Genomic DNA, 27,905 nt, shown 5'->3' with positions numbered 1-27,905 from the left:
ATGGGAAGCAGAACCCGGCGGAGCCTGGCTGGACGGCTGTGGAGGCTGAGGGGGAGCCCTGTGGAGGAACGGCAGAGGGCGTGGGCCCCGGGGTGGGAAGCTGGGGCGCTCCTGGGGGGGCTGTGGAGGGAGCTGGAGCAGCCCCAGGGGGAGCCTGCAAGGCTGGGGGCTGGGCCTGCAGGGTCTGCTGCTGCGCAGAGGAGTCCGAGTCGCTCTCATTGTCCTGGGGGCTGGGGATGCTGGGGGACGTGCTGCGATTGTCCTGGTCGATGTCTTTGGGGTCACTGCTGCCCTCATCGTTGACGCTGCGGCTGTCAGAACTCTCCCCCTCGCCTTCGGACGGCGAGTTGGGCCGGCTGATCTCCTGAGGCGAGAGGCGAGGAGGGACGCTCTAGTGTGCCCTGGGTGGCCAGAGCCCGCACACGCACAGCAGGCAGCCAGCTTGTCCTCAAGGACCAGCGGTCCTGCCCTGACCCAGCCCCTCCCTGGGAGAGAGGGCCCTGCCACCCCCTCGGGAACTCGGCGGAGGGCTTCTCGGGCATTCGCTGCAGCTGCAGGCCCCACCTGGGTTTTCGTCTTCTTGGAGCTGGTCCTGTCGGCCTCCTCTGTGTCCGAGGCCACCTTCTCCCGCTGGCGCTTGGTGCTCTTCAGAGGCGACGAGACTCCCTCCTTCACCTTCTGCAGGGGGCAAGCGCACAGGGGGTCAGCCGAGAGGGGTCCCCTCAGCCTCGGGGGCAGGATATGGTGACTGGGTGCTGACACCCCGTCCCACAGTCTGAGCTCTATCTCCAGAAGCAAGAAAGCTCTGGAAGGGGAGCGCCAGAGCCAGGCAGGAACAAGCATCTTCAATCACCCCCCTGCGCCTTCCGCCTCTGAGGCCTTGGGAGCCCCGAAAGGTCAGTGCTAGGAGCTGAGCTGGACCCCCTTCTCCAGGCCCCAGGCCCCAGGCCCCAGGCTGCAGCCCCAGGCCAGGGCAAGGCTGGTTCCCTGGGAGGCTCCTTGGATGAGCTGCGGCCCGTGTCGGAGGGAGCTGAGCACCAACTCCAGCAGTCAGGCTGTCCTGGAGGGTGGGCCCAGCAGCCCCCCCCCGCCCCCCACCTCTTACCTTGGCCAGCTTCTTCACAGTCTCTGCTTTACTGTCATTGCTGGAGGTGCTGGCAGCGCTGGGGGAGTTCCGGCCACTGGAGCGGATGTCTTCATTGTGGCGAGGTGCGACCATCAGGGCTGGCTGGCTGCTTCTTTCGACCACTGCGCAATGTCTGACATCTGCCCACCCAAACCCAGGGCTGGTGAGACTGGACCCCAGCACACACACAGGGGCATCAAGAGCAGACCCCACTGTTGGCCTCATGCCAAATCCCAGCCCCTGGCAAACAACAAGCACCCTGGCTGTCCCTCACGGACAGGGTCAGTATGGAGTGAAGGGAGGAGGGGTGAATGGGTGGGTTCACGTGGAAAAGCCATTCTCGGCTTCACCCCACGGACTCGCCTCCGGGACCCTCCTGAACGACGGGCTGGAAGTGAGCAAGGGTTTCTGAGGGGCCTCCGTCAGTGGGGACAGTCCCCTCCGCCACGCTCTCCAGAATGACCATTACACAGCCAGCTCTCAGTCACCTCGCCTTTGTGCTTATTCCAGGTACCTGCCCAACCCAACCAAAACAGCACCTGCTGTGCCACCTGCCAGGAGGGGGTGACCCAGAGACACGAGCTGTCAAATAACGCGGCTCAGCCCCTAGACCACCGAGCACGTCAGCACGTTTCTGCAAGGCCACGGGGGCTCCGAAAAGACAGGGCACAGTGACTCATGCTGGCCCATCTGCTCCTGTGAGCGAGCAGCAGTTGGCGGGCAGGACCTGGGGTCAGAGGAAGGTGGAGGTGCCACCCACTTGCCTAAAAGGCCCGACCTGGGAGAGCCCTCACTCTCAAAGGTCCCGGCTGCATTTCCAACCTGGAAAACAGTCTCTTTACGGAAGGACGAGGCTATGCTGTGAGTAAAAACATGTACCTAAATGTTTCCCAAACTGGATCAAACATTTAAAAAAAGCCAGCAAGTTTCAAATAGCAGAGCTATGCGCCCCTAGAGACCGGCCACGGGCCAGAGGGAGGCCGGAGGGACTTGGAGAGCCTGCCCTGAGGCAAAACCGAGACCCATGGCCACACTGACGCCCCAGGAGGAGGGAGGGAGAGGGCAGCCCACAGGAAAGGCTAATGCCTCCGGGCAAACCGTTTCAGTCTCGGGGTGCCTGCACCCCGGCATCCTAGGAAGCTGGAGGTGTGGCCGGAAGGCTCGGTCGCCGGCCCCGGGACTCACCGAGCCTCGACTCCGCCGCGTCCTCATGCTATGTTTCCCGCTGAGCCCATCGTCTTCCTCTTTGACGGGTTTGAACATAAAGGGCGGGGGGTCCACGGGCTTCTCGATGGGCGGGAGCTCGCCGTATTTCTTGAAGTGGATGCGGCAGTCTGTGCAGAGCAGGATGTTCTCCCGGCCCCCGTGGTGCCAATCTTTGGAGGCTGCGTGAGGGAAGGGGGTTGGGGGCCAAACCTCAAAAACCAGTGTCCTTGGGGCATCTGAGCAGGGGGCTCAACCCACCCCGGTGCCATGAGAACCGCGCAGTACTGGGCTCGGGCAGACACCCGACACTCGCACAGCTCAGGTGCTGGTGCTGCCCTGCTCTCGCCCAGGACGACAGCATTTCAGGAAACCCCTGCCCCCTTATGTTGGGGTACCCAGGAGGAGCGACAATAGCTGCCCTGGCCCCAACCTTGACCATGCCTGTCCTACCCACTGGTCAGCATTCTGTACTGAATTCACGGGGGGGGGGGGGGGGGGGGGAGACGTAAATGAAATCTCCAATTTCTTGCGGGGCCCCGAAAGCCAACCCAAGGGCAATGGCAAAGGCCCACCCACTGGTGCTGAAGCAATGGCGGCAGGGGTAGCCCTTCAGCTCCTGGTCGCTGGCCTCACTGTCAAAGTCGTCCTCACTGGCCGAGCTCAGGTCCACTGGGCATGGGCAGGCATAACACAGGGTGAGGGTTGGGGGACCGTCACACTCGGCCTGCCCCAGGCTCTGAGCCCACCAGGCCGAGTGGCCCAGTAGGCTGAGGTAGGACCCCTCTGGATTTCTCAGGGCCAGTCTTCAGAACAAAGTACTTGTGTGTGAGGGGCGGTGGGGCGAGGGGGGGGGGGTACCCAAGAGCTTGCCCTACTACATTGCTGGGGGCTGGTGTCACACCTGAAACCTGGGTGGAGGGCACCCACAACCGGTGAATCTGCACAGGGTGAAGAGGCACCCGTGGTGCCTCCCTGACACACGCAGCATCCTGAAGGACCTGGCTCTGGCCAGGGCCACCCCGCCAGCCCTGGGTGACCCCGATGGCTTCTTGTTTGCATGTGCAACTTTAGCGACCCTTGGAGGTCTGTGCCCTGGACTCTATCTACTGCTGCATCCTAGTATTTAGGGTTAGTGGGCGTGGCTTCATTGTCATATCACACGTCACAGTGGGACCGCGAGGAAAGAGCTTGGTATGGCAGGAGGAAAAAGAAAAAATGTTAATCTGCTCTTATTGCCACCACAATCCAAGTGCAATGAAAACTCAAACAGTACACCGGCTACTGAGTGGAACAACTTCCTAAATTACCCAAATCCTCAGGCCAAGGCCAAGACTTACTTTTGTAAAAAATTAAAATGACGTTGTGTTTACTAGAAAAATTTAAATGAACGAGTGATCTGTAAAACTCTCTACCAGATCCCAAGTCAGTGTGACACTCAGGCCAGGCTGTGCACTAGCACACGCCTGCGCGTGCGCACACGGTTCCCGGGCATCGGCTCCAGCCGCACGCTGACAAGGCCGCCGGTGAGTGCAGGCCCAGAACTGGGACACAGCGTGTGAAAACCCCCCACTTACAGAATTCACTGGAGGGGGGTCTGGAAGGTGTGTTGACGGGTGTGGACGCAGTGCGGGTCTTAATCCTCCTGAACACAGCCTGCCTGCGGTGCCTGCGATGGGCCCGGGAGCTGGCTGCCTCTGGGGTTTTCTTCCAGTAGTAATAGAAGGTGATCAGTTCCCCCTGCAGAAAAGAAGGGCTGGCGTGAGGGAGGTGTCCGGAGGGACTTGGCGTCCCCTGTCCCCTCTGTGGGAGCAGAAGCTGGTTTATACCAGCTGTCTACCCGGGAGACCAGGACCAACAACAGTTTGCTCCTGGGGTCAAGAGGAAAAAGCTGGGCAAATGGGGCCTGTCACCTCCGCCCAGGAGAGCACACCTTCTAGACGCCAGGAACATCCATTCACTCAACAGGGATTGTGGATGCCTACTAAATGCCAGGTGCCACCTCTGTCCTGAGCACTGGAGGTGCATCAATAATTCTAACCGCACGTGTGTGTGTGTGTGTGTGTGCGTGTCCGTTCTTCACAGCCTTCCAGTGAAATCCAGGATGAGGAACCACCTGGCCAGACAGATGACTCCAGAAACAATCAAGGATATAACGGAGGTGGCGGGGACCTCGGGCCAGGTGGGAGGTCAGGAAGAGCAGAAACCCCAAACCAAAACCTGCTCCACAGCCCCCATTCCAATCTGAGTGCCCACACTGGGACGAGGGGGCACCAAGTCCGAAAGGCAGTGACGGGGGCTTGACAAAGAAAGACCAAGAGCGGACAGACAGTGGTGCTGCTGTGCAGATGAAATGCCACATGTCACCAGGTCAGTCTTCAAGGCAAAAAGAGCTTCTTTTTTCATGGCCCCGCAGAAAGAGAGCCAAGGCATCTCCTAAAAAGATAGCACTTGTGGCACTGCAACTCCAGGGACAGCAGGCACCAGCCACACAAATGGGTGCATGGCATTCAGCTAACGAAAGACCGATTTCCTTTTTTTTTTTTTTTTTAAATATATTTTATTGATTTTTTACAGAGAGGAAGGGAGAGAGATAGAGAGTTAGAAACATCGATCAGCTGCCTCCTGCACATCTCCTACTGGGGATGTGCCCGCAACCAAGGTACACGCCCTTGACCGGAATCGAACCTGGGACCTTTCAGTCCACAAGCCGACGCTCTATCCACTGAGCCAAACCGGTTTCAGCTAGACCGATTTCTTTAGACAAAAATCCCAAGATAAAATATCTTTAACTTAAAAACAAACAAAACACTTAAGGCAGCGAGAGAGCCAAGCTCACATTGATCTCCTCTAATTAAATAAATATTGCACAAAGTCAATTAACTTGGCAGACGACGGTATCCTAGGACGTCGCCCTGGGGGATGTCACCCGAGCACCAGTGCAGCCGACCAGAGGCTGAATGCCTGTGAATGGAGGAGCTAAGAAAGAGAAGATTCTGCTCTCCAGACCGGAGAGCTAGGTCAGTGTTGGAAGGACGGAAAAATACAAAGCAGCGCAGAAGCCACGTAAGGCACGCACGCGACGGAGTGCCCATCAGACGAGGTGTCATTAAACACTGCAGAAGACCGAAGCACGATGGAGGAAGGTGGCAGGGAAGTGGGCAGACTCTGGGTGGGAAAATGGCTTCTGCAAAGCAGGCAATTGTGTGCTCAGCACTCGCTGCCCAGGAGCGGGATTCTCTGCCTGGGCAGTTCCTGAGGAGAGGACCACGGTTGTCACCAGAGCCTGAAAGGATCAGCACAAGCACACAGCATGCCTCTCTCAGAGTGGGGATGTGCTTCTTTCCAAACGCCACTCAACGAAGTGCCTGTGACGGCCAGTGTTTAAAGGCCATGGAGACCAGGAGCCCGCCACTACCCAGCCCCTTTTCGGCTCCATGAGAAGGTGATGAACAACAGGGAAAATGTAGAACTGCCCTTGAATTTCTGATTTGTCTGTCTGTCATGCTGTTCTACAAATGCAGGCGAACGTCCCTGAGCCCTACGGCCATGATGCCAGAACCTCCTGCTCCTACCGTCCCCGCCTGGAATGTCGTTTATCTATACTGATCGTTGGTGTGGGCTGGCTGGAGGGAACAAACTCATAAATCCACCAGGAGATTAAGAGACACGTACCAACACGAAACTGATCTGTTTTCTTATGAAAAAACAGAACAGAAGCCAAGGCAGGTGACTGTCACCCTTCGAATCCGTTGCCAGAGTGGCGTGCACATCAGCTCAGAAGGGCAACTGGTGCAGTAGACCAGAGCCCGACCCTGAAGGCGAGGGAAGAACAAGGAGACCCAAAGTGGTTCCTTCCACCTCCTCCTTTTAGGGCCAGTGGATGCAGAGGCCTGGAATCTGAGAGAGAGTGTGAAGCTATAAGAGACGGAGGGAAATAAAAATGGGGAGAAAATCAGGTGGTGGGGTACCACCAGCGTCCCTGTCAAACCTCAGTCTGACTTCAAGGCTGTTGAAAGGCAGCCACACTGACACTGCGCCACAGCAGTGGTCTATTATGCAATACTGCCCCACGTGGTGACCAGGGATTGTTCCTATTTCTCAAGAATGAATGTTTTGAAAAAATTTAAATGGTTTAAAAGATGGCATAACTTGCAGATTAAAAGAGGGGGAGCCAGAGCTTAGCAAGGCTATGCGACTGGCCCAATGCTAGACACCGGCAGAAAAAAGGCTCGGAAAAGCTCGGTTCACAACTCTAAACCTTTGGTGCTGCACCATGTCCTCCGCCTCTAGCCCGTGAGAAATCAGGACATGGATAAAACCCCAATGTTGAAATAAAACCCAATGTTGTCACCTTTTAAGTAACAGCTTTTTATTTTATTTATTTTTATTATTATTATTATTATTTTTTAAATATATTTTACTGATTTTCCACAGAGAGGAAGGGAGAGAGACAGAGAGCTAGAAACATCGATGAGAGAGAAACATTGATCAGCTGCCTCCTGCACATCTCCCACTGGGGATGTGCCCGCAACTCAGGCACATGCCCCTGACCAGAATCGAACCTGGGACCCTTCAGTCCGCAGGCCGACGCTCTATCCACTGAGCCAAACCGGCTTCGGCTATTTTATTTTTATTTTTATTTTTTTAAATATATTTTATTGATTTTTTACAGAGAAGAAGGGAGAGGGATAGTTAGAAACATCCATGAGAGAGATCGATCAGCTGCCTCCTGCACGCCCCCTACTGGGGATGTGCCCGCAACCAAGGTACATGCCCTTGACCGGAATCGAACCCAGGACCCCTCAGTCCACAGGCCGATGCTCTATCCACTGAGCCAAACTGGTTCGGCTAAGTAACAGCTTTTTAAAAAGAATGTGACCAGAAGAGATCCTTGGAGTGCCAAGGATCAAACTGACCAAGCCTGAAGGACCCTCCCTCCCTGCAAGTCTAAAATTAGTTGATGAGAAAACGAAAGAATGTAAATGTCAAAATTCAGGAAAGATGGGGGAAGTCATATCCTAGACATGTAAAATGGTCAAACCACTTTGTAAAGCTGTTTGGTAGCTCTTAGAAAGCTAGACAAACATCCACCACACGGCCCAGCAATTATTCCACTCCTGGGTTTTACCCAAAAGAAATAAGAGCATGTGCTCATGCAGGACTTGTACACAAATGTTCACGGAAACCCAGATGCCCCCACCCGGGAGGATGAATGACACTGCGGCACACCCGCCCACTGGAATACGACTCGGCAGTGAAGAGGAACAAACCAGTGATACACAATATGGATGAATCCGAAAAGCATTGTGTTGAATGAAAGCAGCCAGACACAAAAGGGTACACACTATAGAATCCCATTCTAGAAAAGGCAACCCTGTGAACACAAAAAGGAAGTTAGTGGCCTGGAATCCAGAGAGTAGGAAAACTGCTCATAAAAAGGATACCAGGAAACCTTCTGGGGTGATGGGAATATTCTATAAATCAACTGTGGTATTTACATGGATTTATACAGTTGTCAAAACTCGCTGAACGGTGCACTTAAAGCGAGTACATGCTTATGGTATATAAAAAGTTGATCCAAAAATAAATACATAAATAAAAGTCCAGACCAGGTTTTATGAGCTGCCTCTCAACCACTGTAATGTCTGCGAAGGGATTAAACACTGGAATGGAGCAAATCCAGGAGGATTAAACAGCATATTGGTGACTGCATGGGTGGCTAGGTCTTGAGCACAAACAAAAGAACACGCCAGGGAAAGCTGTGGTTCTACAAATAGGGAGGGAAGCGGCTCGAGCCTCACCAGGAATGAAGTCAATTGAACTTTAATCAAACATGCATAGTGTGTTCTGCGGAGACCCGCGGCACATAAATTCAGGGAACAAAAGCTGCTGCAGAAATCAATAGCTTACTGAAACATTAACACAGGCAGCCATTGATCAAACGCAGCTCCACAAAGGCAGCCTTGCAAATTAGCTCCTGCTTTTGCTTGCAGCAAACACAGGTATAAATGTTGTCGACATGAATGGCCGATAATGACCATTTTGTTCCCGGCTCTCACCTCATCTCACAACAAGGCCTCACAGTCAACACACCTCACATCTCAGAGCTCTAACTGCACACAGCAGGGGACTAAGCTGGTTAAGTGCCTGGGCAAAAGGAAAAGAAAGGGGTGGGTCATCCCTAGTCGCCAGCACTATGGGCTGGAGCTCTTGCCAAGAGAAGTGCTCACATCCATTGGCTGATATTTACCAAATTCATTCTCTCTCTCTCTCTCTCCCTCTCTCACTCCCCCCCCCCCATCTCTTTCCCCAACTCTTTTGCCTTTTCTTTTGGTGGAGGTGGGGGTGGGGGTGGGGTCCTCTGGATTTTCCTGACAGGCCATATGCACAGAGCCACTGGCAGTAAGAGACTGGCCCTGGATCTAGGCTGCAGCCCCTTCCTCCTGCAGGCTCTCTTCGCAATCCCAAGGCAACCCTCTGCCAGGGCTGGGGAACTAGGCAGCATTAGGTTTCTCATATTTTCCACCAAAATAAAAACAGGGGTGGGTGGTGCCACGCAGAGGAGAATGAGGAGGGAAGGAGACAAGTTGTTCAGCTCAGCGCTCTATCTGGGGGAGGCAGGAGGAGGGAGAAAGAAAATAAGACCCCGAGAAGAGTCGGGCTGACAAAGGCTCCGGGCACCAGTGCTCCATCGCAGGCCACTCCTGGGATCGTGAGGAGGAATGGCTCCTCCTCAGCCACCATCTTCCTCTGTGCCTCCCGGTGCCAGCCTGTGAGTCCATCAAGTTCACGCACACGGAACAGAAGCAACAGGGCTGGGCCGCTCAGTGCTTACAGGTGCTTTCAGCAGAAGTCCCTTTCAGGTAAGACCTGCTGGGATGGCCTGGGCCCAGTTCTGCTTTAGCTCAGGTAAACTGGGCCGGAGACACGTTCCAGGGCCCGAGTAGGCACAAGCAGGGGGAGGAGGGGAGGGAGTTGGCAACCTGCTGCAGGAGAAACCCTGACTGGGCCTCCTTCCCGCCCACAGCAGGCCCATTTACCTGCAGGCATGTGTTAGGCACAAACATAACTGCTCTTCAATATCCCTCCGGCACTGCAATGCTAAGACAGGGGAACCTGCGACCTGTCCTGCCCCATCAATTTCTTTTTAAAGTTAAGATACACTGCATCTCTTCTCTCTCAGGGACCACGGGGAAATGAAAGCACAGAACAAAGCGTTGAAGAGGGAAGGTGCTGAAAGCATTTCAAGTATCAGAGGCTCATTCTCAGCAAGCCTGTCTGTCCGCAGTACTGAGCACAGAGGCAGGTGCCCCGCACCGAACTCCTCAGACAGGAGCTCTCTGGGGAACTGATGTAGAAGCAAGAAAAGGGAGTCAATTATTCTGGTCCCATATTAGAACATAAGGGTACACTCAAGATTGAGTCCAAATGTTTGTGATTATAACATATTAGAGGCCTGGTGCACAATCCATGCACCGTTGGGGTCCCTCGGCCTGGGTTGCGAGGATTAGGCTAAAACCGGCTCTCCGACATTCCCCAAGGGGTCCCAGATTGTGAGAGGGCACAGGCCAGGCTGAGGGACCCCACCGGTGCACCATCGAGCAGGGGAGGGACTGCAAGAGGGCTCCAGGGCGTGTCCAGCCTGTTTCACCCAGTCCTGATCGGCCAGACTTCAGCAGCAAGCTAACGTATCAGTCGGAGCATCTGCCCCCTGGTGGTCAGTGTGTGTCATAGAGACTGGTTGAACGGTAAGACACTTAGCATATTAGGCTTTTATTATATAGACTAGTGGCCCGGTGCACGAAATTCGTGCACGGGGGAGGGTGTGTTCCTCAGCCTGGCCTACACCCTCTCCAATTTGGGACCCCTCGAAGGATGTCCTACTGCCAGTTTACAGGGATCGGGCCTAAACCAGCAGTCGGACATCCCTCTCGCAATCCGGGACTGCTGGCTTCTGAAAGCTCACCTACCTGCCTGCCTGCCTGATTGCCTCTAACCACTCTGCCTGCTGGCCTGCTCGCCCCCAACTGCCCCTCCCCGCCGCTGCCGGCCTGCTTGCCCCCAAGTGCCCCCCCCTGCTGGCCTGCTCGCCCCAAACTGCCCCCCCTGCTGGCCTGCTCACCCCTACCTTCCCTACCCACTGGCTTGCTCATCCCCAACTGTCCCCCTGCTGGCCTGCTCACTCCAAACTGCCCCCCGCTGTCCTGATCACCTCCAACTGACCCCCACTGATGGCCTGCTTGCCCCCAACTGGCCCCCCTGCTGGTTTGCTTACCCCCAACAGCCCCGCCCCCCACCAACCTGATCACCCACAACTGCCCTCCCCTCTTGGCCTCTAACCGCCTCTACCTCGACCCCGCCACCATGGCTTTGTCCAGAAGAACATCTGGAAGGTCTCCTGGAATGTCTCCCGGTCTAATTAGCATATTACTCTTTTATTAGTATAGATATATTTGTCTGTAAATATGGTTATGATTGCAGATATGAGTAGGACCAGGTAAAATTTTATAGAATGGGCCTTTTATTACAGATGGTTTGCCATGTATGCATTTATTACAGATGGTTTGCCATGTATGCATTTTTTCTAAAGAAGTAAAAATTACTTTAAAAAATGTTTCAGGAAGACTTTGAGAAATTTACAGTATCTGCTTTTCTTCCAAGAAAGTTGCCAGAGTGAGAATTATTTGTATGCTTTGTATGTCAGCATTGGGCCACTGTGATTGGGGGGCACTTAGCTTGACTTGAGAGTAATTATCTTGCTCACTGGCTGGGAGGGAGGGTGTGTGGCAGAGGAGATAAATACTCGGTTCTGGATTATTCATAGATTGCTGACTTTCTGGATTGATTGTGCAAGCCCCTCCTTTTATTGATGTCCACCTTCTATTGACAGACATCTACCCTGGGAGAGAAATGAGATGAAACTCTCTTTCTTTTCATTGTAAAAAGCATTTGAATTCCTAAGGTGTGAAAAGCCACCCAGCCATCCACAGTCAAGGTACACATTTTCATGGAGGATGTTCCCACTCTTGAATAAATTAAAACAATTTTTTTCTTTTAATTTAAACTTTCTTCTATAACTGTTTTCTTGTTACTTAAAAGCTAGTTTTTTTGAAATTACTTCCAAAGCTTTTCAAGTTGTATATGTCCTTGGAATGAATTTATAAATAAGAATTGAGCCCGGCTGGTGTGACTCAGTGGTTTAGCATCGACCTATGAACCAGGAAGTCACAGTTTGATTCCAGGTCAGGCCACATGCCCAGGTTGTGGGCTTGATCCCCAGTACGGGGCGTGTAGGAGGCAGCCAATCAATGATTCTCTCATCATTGATGTTTCTATCTCTCTCCCTCTCCCTTCCTCTCTGAATCAGTAAGAATATATTTTGTGTGTGAGAGAGAGAGAGAGAGAGAAGAGTATGTATGTTTGTAAATAAGAAAACATGTATTTGATGCTCTTAGAAAGTCTTATTTTCTTTCATTAAAACTTGTGCAGTATAGGGAACTCTATAGATTCTCTTAATTTGAAGAAAGTTAGAGGGAAAGGTACTACTTTAGAGTTCCTTGGGAAAATGTGTCACATATTTTTTTATGTTTATTTTTTAAAAATCAAAAACAAGTATTTTCTATTCAAAAAATATATTTGAATCTAAATATCTTCTATAATTTTAACCCTAAAATATCAATTTAAATATTTTAAAAATGGTTGTGATGTTTTTTTTGTTGTTTTTTTTTTAAATATATATTTTATTGATTTTTTACAGAGAAGAAGGGAGAGGGATAGAGAGTCAGAAACATCAATGAGAGAGATCCATCAGCTGCCTCCTGCACGCCTCCCAGTGGGGATGTACCCGCAACCAAGATACATGCCCTTGACCGGAATCGAACCCGGGACCCTTCAGTCCGCAGTCCGACGCTCTATCCACTGAGCCAAATCCGTTTGGCGGGATGTTTGTGTTTTTAAATAAGTTAGGTTACTGGAGTTCTACATGTTACTGGATCACCTGGGGGTAATTTTCTGATTGGAAAATTAAGAAATATAGTCAGAGGGGAGGACATGAGAATTTTTAAAGAACATATTCAATTTACTTTAGAAGCTGAACCTCTTTTATCATGTGACTTGTTTTGTATGTTTGTTAAACTATATTATCACATAAGCATTGCTGCTATTGGGACAGTGACAGTTGATTCGGGTCATTTGAATGTCCACTGTTTTAATTTGTATGTTCGTTTTGACTCTGTCATATGCTCAAACTTCAGTGGAAGTCATGAGAACCTACTATTTTTGCCTGCTCTCTCCTTTACATTGGAAATATTCGTTTTTACTCAGAGGGACCTTAACTTTGATGTAAGGAACTGTTTCCGTTGCCAACTTTTTTCTTCCTTGCCAAGTAAGAGAGTTGTTGTGAACTCTTCAGTGATGCCTTCCCCAGATATTTGCAGATGTGGTTGGGAAAAGTCATTTCCTCCCCGACCTTTGCATGTCAGGTGCTGGGGTGCCCGGGTGCCGCCTTGCCTGTGCCCTGGCTCTCCGATCGCGATGGCGATCACAGGGCCGCAGGCAAGGCGGCTCCCGTGCCCCAGGGGTGCTGCCTTGCCTGCGCCCCAGCTCTCCAATCGCGATCACCGGCTGGGGGGCGGGCAAAGGCAGCTCCTCGGTCCTGGGGGTGCCGCCTTGCCTGTGGCCCAGCTTTCCGATCGTGATCACCAGCTGGGGGGCGGGCAAAGGCGGCCCTGGTTCTCAGATCCAACTCTTGCCTGGCGCCTGGGTTTCCGATCACCGTTCTTCTGTCCTTCCCCTTTCGCCTCCCATCATTGCGCCTATGTATGCAAATTAACCACCATCTTTGTTGGTGGTTAACCGCCATCTTTCTTGGCAGTTAATTTGCATATCACCCTGATTAGCCAATGGGAAGCATAGCGAAGGTACGGTCAATTACCCTTTTTGTCTTTTATTAGATAGGATTGTGGCCACAACCACCCAAAGAAGTCTGGACACTGGAAGGGGGTGGGGGTATGTGCTAGAAGACAAGGTGCAGAGGCCCCAGCACACAAGTCCAGGGTGCCTGCAGCCTGCCATCTACTAGCACATGTTCTCTTATGAGCCATGGAAGGCCTTGTCCTTCAGAAATAACCATGTACACACACTCCTTGTAAGTCAGTGTATAGATACTGTGTTCCTTTACCTTGCATTCTCACAACATGGTTCTGTGACCAGCAGAAGAAAAGGATGACCACTGGTATTACAGTTACGCTAAGGCAGGCCCAGTTTCCTCCTCCTTATACAAGTAAGAATGGGGCTGCAGGAAGTAATCTAATCCTGGTCCCTGCACGTAGGGAGTCCCAGCCTCAGAAGGTACACAATAGAGGCCACCCCTGCTGGTGACGGATGCTTCCACTGATTTTTTTCTTCGCCACTAAAGTTTCAAAAGGCACCCTCTGTGAACCAAGCACCACCTACTATAAAGAGGGCAGCAGAGGAGATGGGATGGGAGGCAGGTGTGGATAATTATAAATACATTATAAATACATATGCATCTCTCTGAAGCATTTTACAGGCCCTTTTTGGGCCCACCTACTATTGTCAGCCAATGGACAGCACCCTGCATGTGCAGGGCTGGCACATGTGCCTCTGTGTGCACCTGACACCCCTTTCAGGTGAGAAAGTGAACACTCAGAAGACATTCTCTTAATGCTTTAAGACATATTTTAACTGTTCTGATGCCAAATAAACATTTAAACATTAATATGTAGAGAAAGTACAGTTAAATGATCTCTATGCAATGCCTGAAGTCTACCTGCTAATGGAGAATCAGTTAGAATCAAGGTATTCTGCTAAAACTTTTGAAGAATGCCCTTCAGTTACCCGCTGCCTCCTCCAAGGAGGTCCAGATAAAGAGGGTAAAGGAATCCACCACTTACTTTCTGGATAGAATGGAGAGATCTAAAACCATTTTTAAAGGTGTCTGTTCCCAAGGAGAATTCCAGGAAGCAACGAACAAGGGCCCAAACCCAGTAGGGGCAGGAGGGAGAAGGAAACAGGGCATAGAACTGCTTCTCAGACTGCACTCCCCGCCCCAGGGCCCCGAGAACACGAGACTCTGCTGCGGGAGCCGGACCCGGGAGGCTGGCATGAGACTGCCCCCTGGGAAGAGCTGGTCTAACTGCAGGGCTGTGACCTGCAGCTGAGTTTGGCCTCTGATCTCCACGACCATCCTGCCTGGGAACTACCGCCACATTGTTTCTTGGCAAAAGCTATTAGATCAAGGGCAGTGAAGCAAGTCAGGAAAATTCCTGGCACAGGCTCCTGTGCAAGTCATTCTTTCCTGTCACTCCCTGGGGAGCCAAGGGCTGGATGTGACAACTGTTCAGAACATCTGAGGTGAGAGGCCGGGCACAGGGTAGGACCATTAGCTATGTTTAGGAGCAGCCACCTTGACACAGCTTTTCCCAGCCGGCAACTGGTTGTCTTCCAGCAACGACTCGGTAATTAAAGCGGTGCTCTCCTGGGCTCCTTCTCCTGTTAACCGACCGAATCCCTAACCCCTACAGGAGCCCCACCACCGTCGTGGCTCTGCTGCTGCTGGCTAAGTGCCACCTCTGTGTCTCAGAGCGCACTTGGTAGGAGGAGGATCTGCTGGGAGTCACAGCAGAATCACAGCCTCCTGCGTGCACAAGGCTGCAAAGGCACCTGCCCGACACGCAGCGCAAGGGGACGCCGATGGGGGCCGGCTGCTTCTGGGGCAGACCCTCCTGCCCACCTCCAGCTCCGCTCCTGAAGAAAGGTGAAGGGAAGGCACGGAAGGGAAGAGCTGGAAGTACGCGAAGGTCTCCTGGGTTTCACTTGTTGTAATGATGAGGCACACGAAGATGCTCCGGAACCAGGGAACTTCCCCCACTCCATTAAAAAAAATCCCAGTTGGGCAGGTTAACAAATAATTTTTTACCCATTATTGCCACTACATTTGCACATTGTGAAGGAACTGAGAGCCTTAGTGTGTGTTGTTTTTCCCCTAACCAAAAGTGTAATGAGAAAGCTCTATGTTGCTTTAGTGACTGACCTCGGCCACCTGCAGATCCCACCTTTGGCCCCCACCTCCACTTGGGTGTCCAGAACTGAGGTCCTGGCCTGGCCTGGCCCCTCCCCCACAGACACTAGATCAGTCTTCCCAAAGCCCAGCTCTGACCTTGACACCTGCCTCTCCAAATTATCGAAGGCTCCTCAAGGCCCACAGAACAAAGGCCCAGCCACCTCGAAACTTCTTCCACACAAGACGGCCAACCTGCTGCTCCTCAGTGCTCTCTTCTCCTGTGGGATGCAGCCTGGGAACCCCTCCCCACTCGGCTCCTCAGAGTCTGAGTCTAGGTCCCCCTCACCGCTAGGCCTTCACAGACGTCATCATTTCCATGAAGCCTTCCTTTCCCCTTTCCCCAACCACGGGAGGCCACCCTGAGGTCGCTTTCATTACCTTTCCCCGCGGCCCCTCCAGTATGTGCAGGTTCTGTAATTCCTTGATGATAGCTAAGCACTATATCTATGCCCTTTCCATACCTTAACATATTTAATCTTCACGGGTACCTAATAAATATCTTCATCACCACCCCCCCAACCTTGGACTGTTGTCATGAATGAGCTGGTCCGACTCCCCACGCCTGTGACCACTTCCTCTGTGAGTACCACCGAGGTCTAGCACAACATCCTGAATATAATGAGTATTCATGAAACTTTTGACAAAACGAGTGTTTCATGAAATAAAAACCACCTGAAATTAACTCTGAAGGATAAAGATTTTGAAAAATAGATATGAGATTACCAACTTTTTATTTTGCCAACTAATGTCATTAGAAATAACTGCCGCCTGATCTCACCATTATTTCATAGAAGAAATGACATTTTATTTCTAAGAAAAGATAGATAACCTCCAAATAAGAGTTCCTTAATGTGATTACTCAGTGCTGTGGAAGCAACCGCATTGGCATTATTTTTCATCTCCCTTGGGCTAGTGAAAACATAACCCATGTGCCCGCGCGGGGTCTGGAAGCAGCTGCTGCAGAGTGGCCGGGCTGCCGGGCTGGCAGGAGGGTGGGCTTAGGAACCCCAGGCCGCCACTTCTTCATGCAGAGTCTTTATTTACAAACCAACAAACCACCTTTCACTGGGCTACAAAATCTACCTTGATGATAGCTAAGCACTATATCTATGCCCTTTCCATACCTTAACATGTTTAATCTTCATGGGTACCTAATAAATATCTTCATCATCCCTGCTTCACAAAGGAGAGAACCGAGCCACAGGGAGGCAGGTCATGTGGTCAAGCCCACACAGCTTCACGGCACTGCCCGGGGGGTTGGTCCCAGAGTCTCATGATCCTAACCACTCTAGGCGAATAGTCATCTATGCTTTACCAAGCCAGAGGCTCAAATATGAGTTATCTTTTATCTATGGAATTCAGCGCAATGGCGTCTTAAACCTCTTACCTGGACTCTAAATAGTTGAGGCTGAAGAGCACATTGCATTCCTCATCCGCCTCAGGGTGGAACCACCCAGCACCCAGGAATTACAGAACCTGAAGCAACTTCAGGGGAACCCAGATCAGAAATCCATCTGGTGCCCCAAGGGCATGATCAGTACTACGCACCAATCTAGATAAACGGTTTCCACTTCCCACACCAACAACACACTCCACGGACTGTGAGAAAGACCCTGGGAGCCCACCATGAGCACCCCCTCACGACCTGCCCACCAGGCCTCAAGCCATCACGCGCTTACACCACGGGAGAAGCCTTCCAACCTACTTTTGACTCTAGGCTACATATGACACAGAGATGCGCCAGGCAAGTGGCCTTTTTGGCCCCAAAGCAGTGACTCGTCCTTTCCTAAGGATGGTCAAGAGTTTAGATCAAACAGAGTCCCCCAAGAAAAGACTTCGGACATGCAGCTAGAAGCATCTGAAGCTGTGACTGTGAACGGGGCTCAGAATCATGGAGGTGACCAAGGGCTGCTGGGTGGCCAACCTGAACCTCCACACGCTTGCTGCTTGCCTGTCCAAGCAGTTCGATTAAAAACCTATTTATCACTCAAGCAGAGGTTTTCCACTTAACCAAAAACAACAATAAAAATAAAAGCCAGATTTGGAAATGACTTGTTTGAAAACAGATCAAAACGATCACATATTGGTCTAAAGCCCAGCCTGAACTGAGGGCCTCCCAGCCACGCGTGGGGCCCACAGAAGCCTGGGCAGTCCTGACACAATGACGAGACTGGCCTCCACTGAACACAAACCCCACACACAGCACTTAGGGGCCTTTAGCTTTGGTTTTACTATGCTGGCTGTTTAAATGGAGACTGCTAACATTTTAAATATAATAATGCCATCACTAGGAAACTTGTTTTCTCTGTAGGGCTCTCAAACCCCAAGAATTCATTCACTGAAATCAGTGCTCTTTCCCACACTGAATACTTCATTATTTCCTGAACTCATCTTATTGGAGTTCAGCAACAGGGCAAGTGGGATTTCATTGCTGCCAGTTCTATCATATCACGTCACCCTTCTTAATATTTTCTAGTTCCTGTAAAGAAATGACGACTCTATCAGCAAAGGTTGGGGGGGGGGGGGGGAGAGGGAGGAAGAAGGGGGAAAAAGCCATAAAACTGTTAAAAACCGCCATTCTCCATCTCGTAAACATTTTTCTATTTATCGGCCTTTCATTATATGTGCAATCTTATTATCCCTGCACAGTATCAAAGTGACATCCGTCAGGGTCACCCTATAAAACATACATTGGCACTGTAACATTTAATGACGGGACCGGGGCGGAAGATGAAGGATGGGAGCGGTGGCATGCGGCAGGATGCTTTAAAGGGGTCATCACTTAGATCTGTGCATTTCCCGAGGTGATAACTGAATGACAGGGGCTGGAGGGAAACCCATTTTTGAGCTCAGAAAGGATAGTTAGGAGAAAAATGTTTTTGTATTGGAAGCATATAATGACTGCCAGGAAATGAGAACAGCTACTCTTAGCAACACTGCTTCCTATATTTTATGGTTTTTATGGACACACAGCAAATTATCAAGTATAATCCATTTCTGCAAGCTGAATTTTAAAATAAAGAACAGCTCCCTCATTACAAAGAAAAGAGGGAAAAGGGTATTTAATTTTGTTGTTGTATCACATTTGTTTAATAAAAGGAACAGAGCAAACATTCTTCAAAGTACAGAAACACAATTACACCACCACATCCTCCTTCTTAGACGTGAAACACGCCATCTCTTTCACCTGAATTTTGGGTTTTGCGTGCAAAGGCCTCTGACGGCAGCAGCTTGGTGGTCCTACGGTCTCCAAGAGATTGTTCTGGGTTACTCACACCAACAGGCAGTCCCGCAGCTTAGAAAACACACAGGACCCAACCCACAAGGGGTTTGGGATGTAGCTTATGAAAATAACGTGCAGGTCCCCTAATCACAGTTTGTGATGCGGGATCAGAAGGCTCACTGCTCCTGATTCCTATCTTGGTTCCCCTAAGAGTTCTTTTTTAAAAGAAAATATTTGAGCCCTAACCGGTTTGGCTCAGTGGATAGAGCATCAGCCTGCGGACTCAAGGGTCCCAGGTTCGATTCCAGTCAAGGGCATGTACCTTGGTTGCGGGCACATCCCCAGTAGGGGGTGTGCAGGAGGCAGCTGATCGATGTTTCTCTCTCATCGATGTTTCTAACTCTCTCTCCCTCTCCCTTCCTCTCTGTAAAAAATCAATAAAATATATTAGAAAAAAAGAAAATATTTGTATTGATTTCAGAGAGGAAGGGAGAGAGAGAGAGATAGAAACATCAATGATGAGAGAGAATCATTGATCGGCTGCCTAGCTGCACACCTCCTACTGGGGATCGAGCCTGCAACCCGGGCATGTGCCCTGACAGAGAATCAAACTGTGACCTCCTGGTTCATAGGCTGATGCTCAATCACTGAGCCCGCTGGCTGGGCCCCCAAGGAGGTCGAGGAGCTGTGAATGGGTGTGGAGCCTGGAGGGCGCAATGGAATGGGGCTGATGGCCAAGAGAAGCGCTGGAGCTTCCGTGGCCATTCCACAGGCATCTTGAGAAAGAGGGACGGCTCTAGATCTGAGACAAACATCATGGTAGGAAAGAACATAGGGCTGATTGGGAGCTCTTCCCCTGCAAATGCAGTATGGCGCAATCTTACAGTGAACACGCCTCATGCTTGCATCAAAATCCTTGCCACTCTTGTTCTGGAGACCAGCCACCAATCCTATATAATAAAAGTGTAGTATGCAAATTGTTCCCTCAACCGGGAGTTCTTCCAGGAATTCGACAAGGGGGCGGGCCGGCTGGGTAAAAGGGAGAGAGGCCCTGGTCAGTGGCAGCAGCAGGCCGGCCCAGGGGGAAGGGAAGGGGAAGCCCGGTGGGCAGCCGGCAGCCACTAGGGACCCTACCAGTGCACGAATTTTGTGCACTGGGCCTCTAGTGTTATCATCACAGGAGGCCCCCGGCACCTGACTCTAGCTCCCCCCTCCCCTGGCCTGTTGTGGGGTGTCGCAGGAAGAGGTATGGCAACGTGCTCCCGGGGATACCTTGACCACCCCTGAATTTTATGTTGAGATTGATCTGAGACATGAAGGTGTTCTTGGTCTGCTCTTGGGAAGTAACTTTTCCTTCATGCCCCACGTATTGTGGAATGGCCACCCTTAGGCATTAACCAGCTCTAACGAAGTCACACAAAGGGATGAGCTCCGCATTCTTATTCTTATTATTCGAATCCGAGATCCCAGAAACAACTCTATAGAGCCAACAAACTTTCATTAATTTAAGCGCTCTAAAAGCTTAATAGTTCCCACCTGCAGAAAGCCTCCGAAATTGGCCTTTGTCCAGGTCCCTGTCACTTCCCTTTGCAATGAAGGAGAAACTTCTGAGCGGCGACTTCAGACGTGAGCTCTTGGTCAAGAAGCCCACTGTGCTGGCAGAGGAGCGAAGTCAGGGCAGAGGAGCAGATTTTCAGACACGTCCCTCAGGCCCTGGTCCTGAAAAGGCTGCTCCGACACCTGTAGGACCTTTGTAGCCTCCATCTCCTGCTTCGTTCACCCTCGGACAAAGGGGGTTGGGGGCCCGGGCCTCGATGCCGGTCCCTGGAAAGCTTTTCTCCTGGGAGCCGTTAGCCCCCTCCCCGCTCCACCTGCGGGAATCCTAGCCCCGCTCAGGGCATCTCCTCACACACGCCACCTCATGCACACCAGCTTTCCCGACCCACAGGGAGAGTTCCCACAAGTCTCTCTGCAGGAATACCAACTCTCTTGCTTAATAGTGGGCCCCTGCGCGGCTCAGACATCACTGACTCTGATAGAATAGAACATCACATGTGTTACAGCTGAACCTTCTTCTAAGGGTCAGTGAGGCCCTAAGCTCAAAGCCAGAGAGGGGAGCACGCCTTCCTTCAGGGCGGGCACTGGCGCGCACACAGGCTCGCTGCCACGGGTACCAGGAGGCTCTGGGACTATGCTTTCACGCTGGCTGTTCTGCTAGACTTTTAAGGAAACAAAACCGAACCGAAAAAGGACAGCCTGCTGGGCTGTGGCTGGTGCACCCATGGTGACAAATCATTGCCCAGAGCAGTCTCTATGCTCCACAGCTGGGCTCAGTGATCTTAGATTCACCTCCGTGCCCACAAGTACCCAGTGCCGGCAGAACCAGGTGACACCCAGAGCTCCTCTTCCTAGATGAGAAAGTTCACTTCCCAGTTTAGTCTGTGGTTTGGTAACATGGCCAAATAGCCAACATGTGTATGTGTGTGTGTGGGGGGGGGGGGGGGGGGGCCGGAAGGTAAAGGATGCGTATGCTATTGAGGAAGAAAATGGAGGAAAACAGTGAACTCACTGCCTGTCTAGCCTTTCTCAAGTGGAGTTTCTCATGTGAACCACAGAACTTAGACAATGAAGGGGCTCTTTTCTTGAGTATCTTAGGAATGGAACATGATGAGTACCTTTCTAGATGAATAAGAAATCTGTTAATACATTACATGCAATGGATGCTTAGCATACTAGGCCTAACTCTCTCTCAGAACTCAAAATGAGAAAGGCAGCCAGCAGCTGTGCAGACGTGGATCAGTTACCTAACCTCCCTGAGTCTCTGTTTCTTTATTTTAAAAATGAAGAAAAATAATAGCACCCCACTCACTGCACTGTGATATCAGGAAGAGCGGATGCAGATACAACACTGGGTGTGGTGCCATCTATTGTAAAAAGTACATCACTGTTGGCATTTATTATTATTTGCTGTGCTACACGGGGACAAACAAAAGGCCCAGTGGTGGTGACTGGCAGCAGTGCTTGCTTCCTTGCTGGACTAGAAAACAACTGCATCACTGTCACAGATAAAACACAAAGTCCCAAGTAAGAGAAAGCAAAGAGACTCAGTATTTCTAGAAACAGCAAAAGCATTAAATCTTTTTAAAAACATGGCTAAAAAAAGCAGAACTGAGCTGAACTGGGTGAAAAGAACCTATATGTTTAAAAGCCAAGTGACCAGAACAACAGAACGACTGGTCACTATGATGCACACTGCGGCGGCCAACCGGCCCAAAGGGGGCCCCAATCGGCAACCCCAACCTCCCACAGCCCCTTCCCCGATCGGGGACAGGGCCAGCCAGACCCCACCCATGCACGAATCCGTGCACTGGGCCTCTAGTATTTAAGAAGAAATAAGGACCTGAATGGTTCAAAGGCTTACAGAGGCCTAGGAGATGAACTAGCTGGATTTCCAGGCTGGCTACACCTATCCCCGGGAGTCACCGGCCGGCCAGAAACCTCACCAGAGTGTCCAGACAAGACCCGCACACCCCAGTCAGCACTGTCTGCTTCAAATGACTGCTTCTCATCAGTACCCACTACCTATAGACAGCACAGAGACTATGAGCCGGAATGTACCTCTGGAATCCAGTAACACATAAGGCTTTATTGCCCGCATCCCTGTTCCTGCACCGAGTCCTTCCCAGCCCTCCACTACTAGCGATGTGTTCACAGGAAGGCGAAGTAACTCTTGGAGACCCCATTTTCTCTTTTGCAAACAAGGGAAGTTCAAAAGTAGCTCACTCCTTTCCAGGGTTGTGGATTAAAGTGCTCGACAGAGGCCTGGCACATATGCCCAATAAATGACAGCTATTATTTTTATTCTGTTTCCATTTGGAAAAAGTACTAGTTTAATAGAATGGTCTCTTACATGACTTTCTTCCTCTACCATGTCTCCTCCAGAAAACTACAGGTACTTCATACAGTCAAAGAACCAGGGGCATGTTGGGAACAGTGAATGACAATGCGCTTCGGGCAGGTTCACAGTATGAAAGGTAACTCAGGTCAAAGAGATGAGCATTCTCCCCGAGGATCCCAAACAGAACCATCAGAACACCACATACCTACCTAATAGCCTCACTGAGGCAACTTAAAAGTCTTGTCTCTGCCCAGCCCAGGCTTGCCCTCAGATAATCAGCAAGATAATGAGAACACATAGTATCATTAAACATTTCAGGAGGAATGAGAAAAAAATCTGAGAGAATGTCCTGCTAATCTGTGGCAGGCTACTCTGGGGTTTATCAACTGTGCTGACACTGCAATGCACAATTAGCTTTGATGGACGGATTGAAAAGGCCCAGCTTGGGGGACTTGCAACATGCCATTATTTACTGTCAGGACACCAGAACTCTACCCTTAAACGTGCCAGAGGATGCACTTAGGTTGAATATTATGCCTCACTATAATGAACTCTATTACTGAGTTTTAAAAACATTCTCTGCTAATAGTGTGGGACGGACTAGGGTGTCAAAAACCTTGGGTTGAAAATTGCTGGAGTGGATCACAAACTCCTTAAGCAGAAATAAAGTCTAAAAGGCTCTCTGGAAGTTGAAGTTAAAAAAAATCTGTGTTGCTGATGCTCAGCTGAGGATGGAAACAAGGGGTGTACAGCTCACTGTACCACCCTCAGAGGCATCCTTGGGCCCACTGACCCTGGGGATGTGGGCTCTACACGTGAGTGGCTGTCCCTCTGCGCTCTGTGCTCTGTGTAGTCAGGGAATGTGTGCGCTGGGACACTTGTGAAGTTCAGTCTACCCTGAGTTACACATGTCCTCGTCCACTGTCCCACTTTCCCCTCCCAGGATACAATGTCAGCTCCCGAATGCTTTCCTGCTATAGGGGTTGTGCTGCCGTCCAGAAAATTAATGTGCTGCTCCGAGGGATGGGGCACTAAGGCACCTACACCCTAACACAGCACCAAGAAGAGTAGGGATCCTCTCCTGGGAACTTAGGCAATCATTTCAACAGGACTCACATGTGGTAGCAAATAGAGGTTCGCTGCTTAAGGCAACAGAGAGACAAGAGGTTGTAAAGGAACCCCAGATAAGGGGAAAACTGGCCATCTGAGGAGTGAAAATTCCTGTCCCTCGTGATCTAGTTCAGAAAGGCTCCAATGCCACTGCCAGATGCTTTGAAGGCATTTTCCTTGCTCTCTCTAGTTATAGACGCACCACAATTCTGTACACTTTTTAATGAAGAAGACAGGCTACATGGTTTTTAGTCCAATGACTTAAATTCTAAGGAGACCAGCTAAACTTCATGTCTCACCCGTGGGCAGGAGTGAGAATGGAATGCTTGGTGTTGGGTAACAGAGGTTAACAACTGGCCATCAATATGCCAATCAGGGCATATTTCTCAACTGATGAAATGACCACGATGACTCCACGAACAGTCTAAAAATGAGCCAGAGCAGTCTCCGACAAGTCCTGCTTGCCACATATTCTCCTCCAGGGCCTGCCTGCCCAACAGCAGTTCTGCAAGACTATTCACAACCAGCCATCAAAATCTCATCTTCCATTCCCAGAATTCCTAGCAAGACTAGGTTAAGTGTGGCCTTGGGCCTATGCTGCTCGTTAGAAAAAGCACAAGGGAAAATGTAGCTCCCAAACTGTCCTAATTATATTTAGAATTTAACATGTTCATTGTCTAAAAAACAAATCAAAATGGATCAGACACATAAATAAATAGTTGAATAAATAATAGCAATACCCGACTGCCATAATCTTCAACTTCCGGTAGCACACGGGAGTGTCTGTGTTCTTACTTTTATACCAAACACATATTTTATGAAGGTGCTTTAGTAACTCCACAACTTTTACTAAAACAGAACACACCCAGAAGAGGGTCAAACATTCCAATTCGGGCATTTGAAAGGCTTCTCATCTCTGCAGAGCACTTGCAAGTTTATGCAAGTACTTCCAGGTCACTGGGCAGCAGGGGAGGGGCTTATTCTGCCCCTGCTCACTTTGCTAAGAGTCTCTGGGACCTGCTGGCACTCTCCCCACCCCACCTGCCGGCCCACTGCAGTGGTGCTGCTGTCTGAGCCCCATGGCACACCCACTGCAGGGCCAGGGCCGCTTACACTCGGCTTTCCTGCATCTACCCGTGTGCGAGCCCTTCAAATCCAAACGCAGGTCTCAGGTCTGACCTTTCCTTTCCTTACTGGCCCCGTGCTGGAATCACTGTTTTCCTGCGTGTGGTAATATCTTAAGGAAAGGGCAGTGCTTATGAAATGACACTGTAGAAACTATGTGTATGTGCTGAGAAGGATTAGTCTTCAAAAGTATTCAGATCAGCTTAAAATAGCCAAGCTGTGCTACTGGAAAAGGCCAAAATGACTATCTATAGATGTCAACAGTTTCCAAATTAACTGATCTACGGGACGAGTAGCCTCAAGTTGTGCGAAGACCATGTCCCTGAACTCAAGTCAACCCACTAAACATGTATCTGGGAAGACAAGGTGCCAAGTCCTCATCCCCAACACCTGCTGGGGGTGCCGTGTGACGGTCCTGCTCTTCAGTCACTGACATGTCGGAACCCTCCTTGCCATCCCATTCATTCATTCATTCATTCATTCATTTATTTTGTTGCCTGGCTCCGTGGATGCACCCACGCTGGTGAAGCCCAGCAGGGGCCAACAAGCACGCCAGAGCCAAGGCTGCTGCCCGGTTTCTCAACTCTCACTCTTGGTCTGCTACAACCAATTTCCTTACTGCATCTTAAAAAATAAATAATAAAAAGAAAAAACGACTCTGATATTACTTCCCTGTTTGAAATTCTTTAATGGCTTATCATGTTTCTCAGCACAAAACCATAATGAGGTGTTTAGGAGCATGGATTCTAAAGCCAGGCGGCCTCAGACCAAATCTCGGCTCTGTTACTTCATAAACCTGGGCAAGTTACATGGTCCCGAGTTTATGAGGTCAGCGAATCAATGCATGCAAAGCACCTAGAGCAGGGCCTGACACATCAGAGGCCCTCAGGACACGCCATAACTGCTGCTGGGGCCTGCAAGAGCACCCATCTGATCACATCACCTCTGCCTCATCCCTCCCATTCTCCTTTTTGCTCAGTGCCCAACTGCTACACTTACTTTCTTTAGTTCCACCTGAGATCTAAGCTCATCCTATTCCAAGGCCTCTGTACAGGCTGATCCGCTGCCCTGGGGGGCTCTTGTGATCCCACCCTTCCCCCTGGGGTCTTAATTGAAATGAAACATCTTCCAGCATATCATTATTGAAGTTAGGTCACTCTGTCATACAGGGTGGGACAAAGTAGGTTTGCAGTCATGAGTACACAAAACAGTTATTCTTGTATTATTTGTTAACTAGAGGCCCGATGCACGAAATCTGTGCAAGGGGCTCAGCCCTCACAGCCGCCGCGGCTTGCCTCAGCCCTAGCTGCCCTGGCTTCATCTGGAAGGTCATCAGGAAGGACGTCTGGAAGGTCATTCAGCTGTCTGGTCTAATTAGCATATTATACTTTTATTATTATAGATTATTGTATTATTTGCCATATGAACAACTGTAAACCTACTTTGGCCCCACCCTGTATATTTAATACTATATATATAACTAGAGGCCTGACTTGCACGAAATTCATGCAAGAGTAGGCCTTCCTTCCAGCGGCTGCCGGCACCAGCTTCCCTCTGGCACTCGGGACCCGGGCTTCCCTCACAGCCCTGGCTTTGTCCGGAAGGATGTTCAGAAGGACATCCGGTCTATTACATTTTATTATTATAGATAGCAGTCCTCAAATAATGTAATTTTGTTCAACACAGTTATAATGTTGATGGGGGGTGGGGGGTGGATCAATTCCCGGCTGGGGCTGCTGTCTGTGGAGTTGGCACGTTTCCCCCATATCAGTGTGGGTTTTCTCCAGGTACTTAGTCTCCTCCCACGTCTCAAATGTGCGCATTAGGTAAACTGGTGTGTCTAAACTGTGTCCCAGTCTGAGTGTTGGTGTGAGTGGCCCTGGGATGGAGGGGTGTCCTGTTCCACCTGGTGTCAGGGGCTACCAGGATAGGCTCCAGCAACCCTCGACAACCCTGAACTGGAATTAGCAGCTGGAAAATAATGATCTTACTTGTTTATATTAATACTAGAGGCCCGGTGCACAAAAATTTGTGCACTGGGGGGGTCCCTCAGCCTGGCCTGTGCCCTCTTGCAATCTGGGACCCCTCGGGGGATGACCACCTGCTGGCTTAGGCCCGCTCCCTGGGGGGATTGGGCCTAAGCTGGCAGTCAGACATCCCTCTGGCAGACTGGGAGCCCTCGGGGGATGTCCACTTGCCAGTGGGGAGCAGGCCTAAGCTGCAGTCAGACATCCTTAGCGCTGCTGAGGAGGCGGGAGAGGCTCCCACCACCACCGCTGTACTGGCAGCCATCAGCCTGGCTTGTGGCTGAGCAGAGCTCCCCCTGTGGGAGTGCACTGACCACCACGGGGCAGCTCCTGCATTGAGCGTCTGCCCCCGGTGGTCAGTGTGTGTCATAGTGACCAGTCATTCCCAGTCGTTCTGCTGTTAGGGTCAATTTGCATATGACCCTTTTATTATATAGGAGTGCCTGGCCAGCCTGGGTGAGGGGCTGATGGCTGTTTGCAGGCCAGCCACGGCCCCGTCAGGGTGGGGTTCCCCCCTGGGGTGCCTGGCCAGCCTGGGTGAGGGGCTGATGGCTGTTTGCAGGCTGGCCACAGCCCCTTCAGGGTAGGGGTCCTGCTGGGGTGCCTGGCCAGTCTGGGTGAGGGGCTGAGGGCCGTTTTCAGGCTGGCTAAGCCTCCCAGCGGGGACCCTCACCCCATGAGGGTGTGGCCATCCTGGGTGAGGGGCTGATGGCTGTTTGCAGGCTGGTCACGGCCCCCAGCCACCCAAGCTCCCAGTGGAGGCTAGCTGGAAGCAGGTATCTGGGATTTATTTGTCTTCTATAATTGAAACTTTGTTGCCATGAGCGGAGACCATGGCCGGCTCAGGGCAGGCGGGAAGCTTGGCTTCCTCCATTGCCTGGGCAACCAAGCCTCCTGCTTGCTCCAGCTCTGTGGCTGCCGGCCGCCATCTTGGTTGGGTTAATTTGCATATAGTCGCTCTGATTGGGTGTGGCTTGGGGGCATAGCAAAGGTACGGTCAATTAGCATCTTTGTCTTTTATTAGTGTAGATTTCTTAAATCTATGTACAGCTCACATTTAAAATAAGTGTTTAATACCAAAAGTGTTTTAGGTCTTTTTTTTTTTT

General features: G+C 50.8%; 1 protein-coding gene across 1 annotated transcript in view; it reads right to left on the bottom strand.

Annotated features, from left to right (window-relative positions):
- Positions 1–27,905, bottom strand: part of LOC102427293 (arginine-glutamic acid dipeptide repeats protein) — a 215,182-nt gene that overhangs the window by 7,673 nt on the left and 179,604 nt on the right. The window contains 7 exon segments of the mRNA XM_014447016.1: positions 2–364; positions 565–678; positions 1,106–1,202; positions 1,204–1,259; positions 2,300–2,511; positions 2,909–3,001; positions 3,907–4,069. Coding sequence (XP_014302502.1) covers positions 2–364; positions 565–678; positions 1,106–1,202; positions 1,204–1,259; positions 2,300–2,511; positions 2,909–3,001; positions 3,907–4,069 — 1,098 coding nt within the window.

The sequence above is a fragment of the Myotis lucifugus genome, unplaced genomic scaffold (genome assembly GCF_000147115.1).
Source record: "Myotis lucifugus unplaced genomic scaffold, Myoluc2.0 scaffold_603, whole genome shotgun sequence".
NCBI lineage: Eukaryota > Metazoa > Chordata > Mammalia > Chiroptera > Vespertilionidae > Myotis > Myotis lucifugus.
The sequence above is the reverse complement of the archived record's forward strand: the minus strand, read 5'-3'. Positions and strand labels throughout refer to the sequence as shown.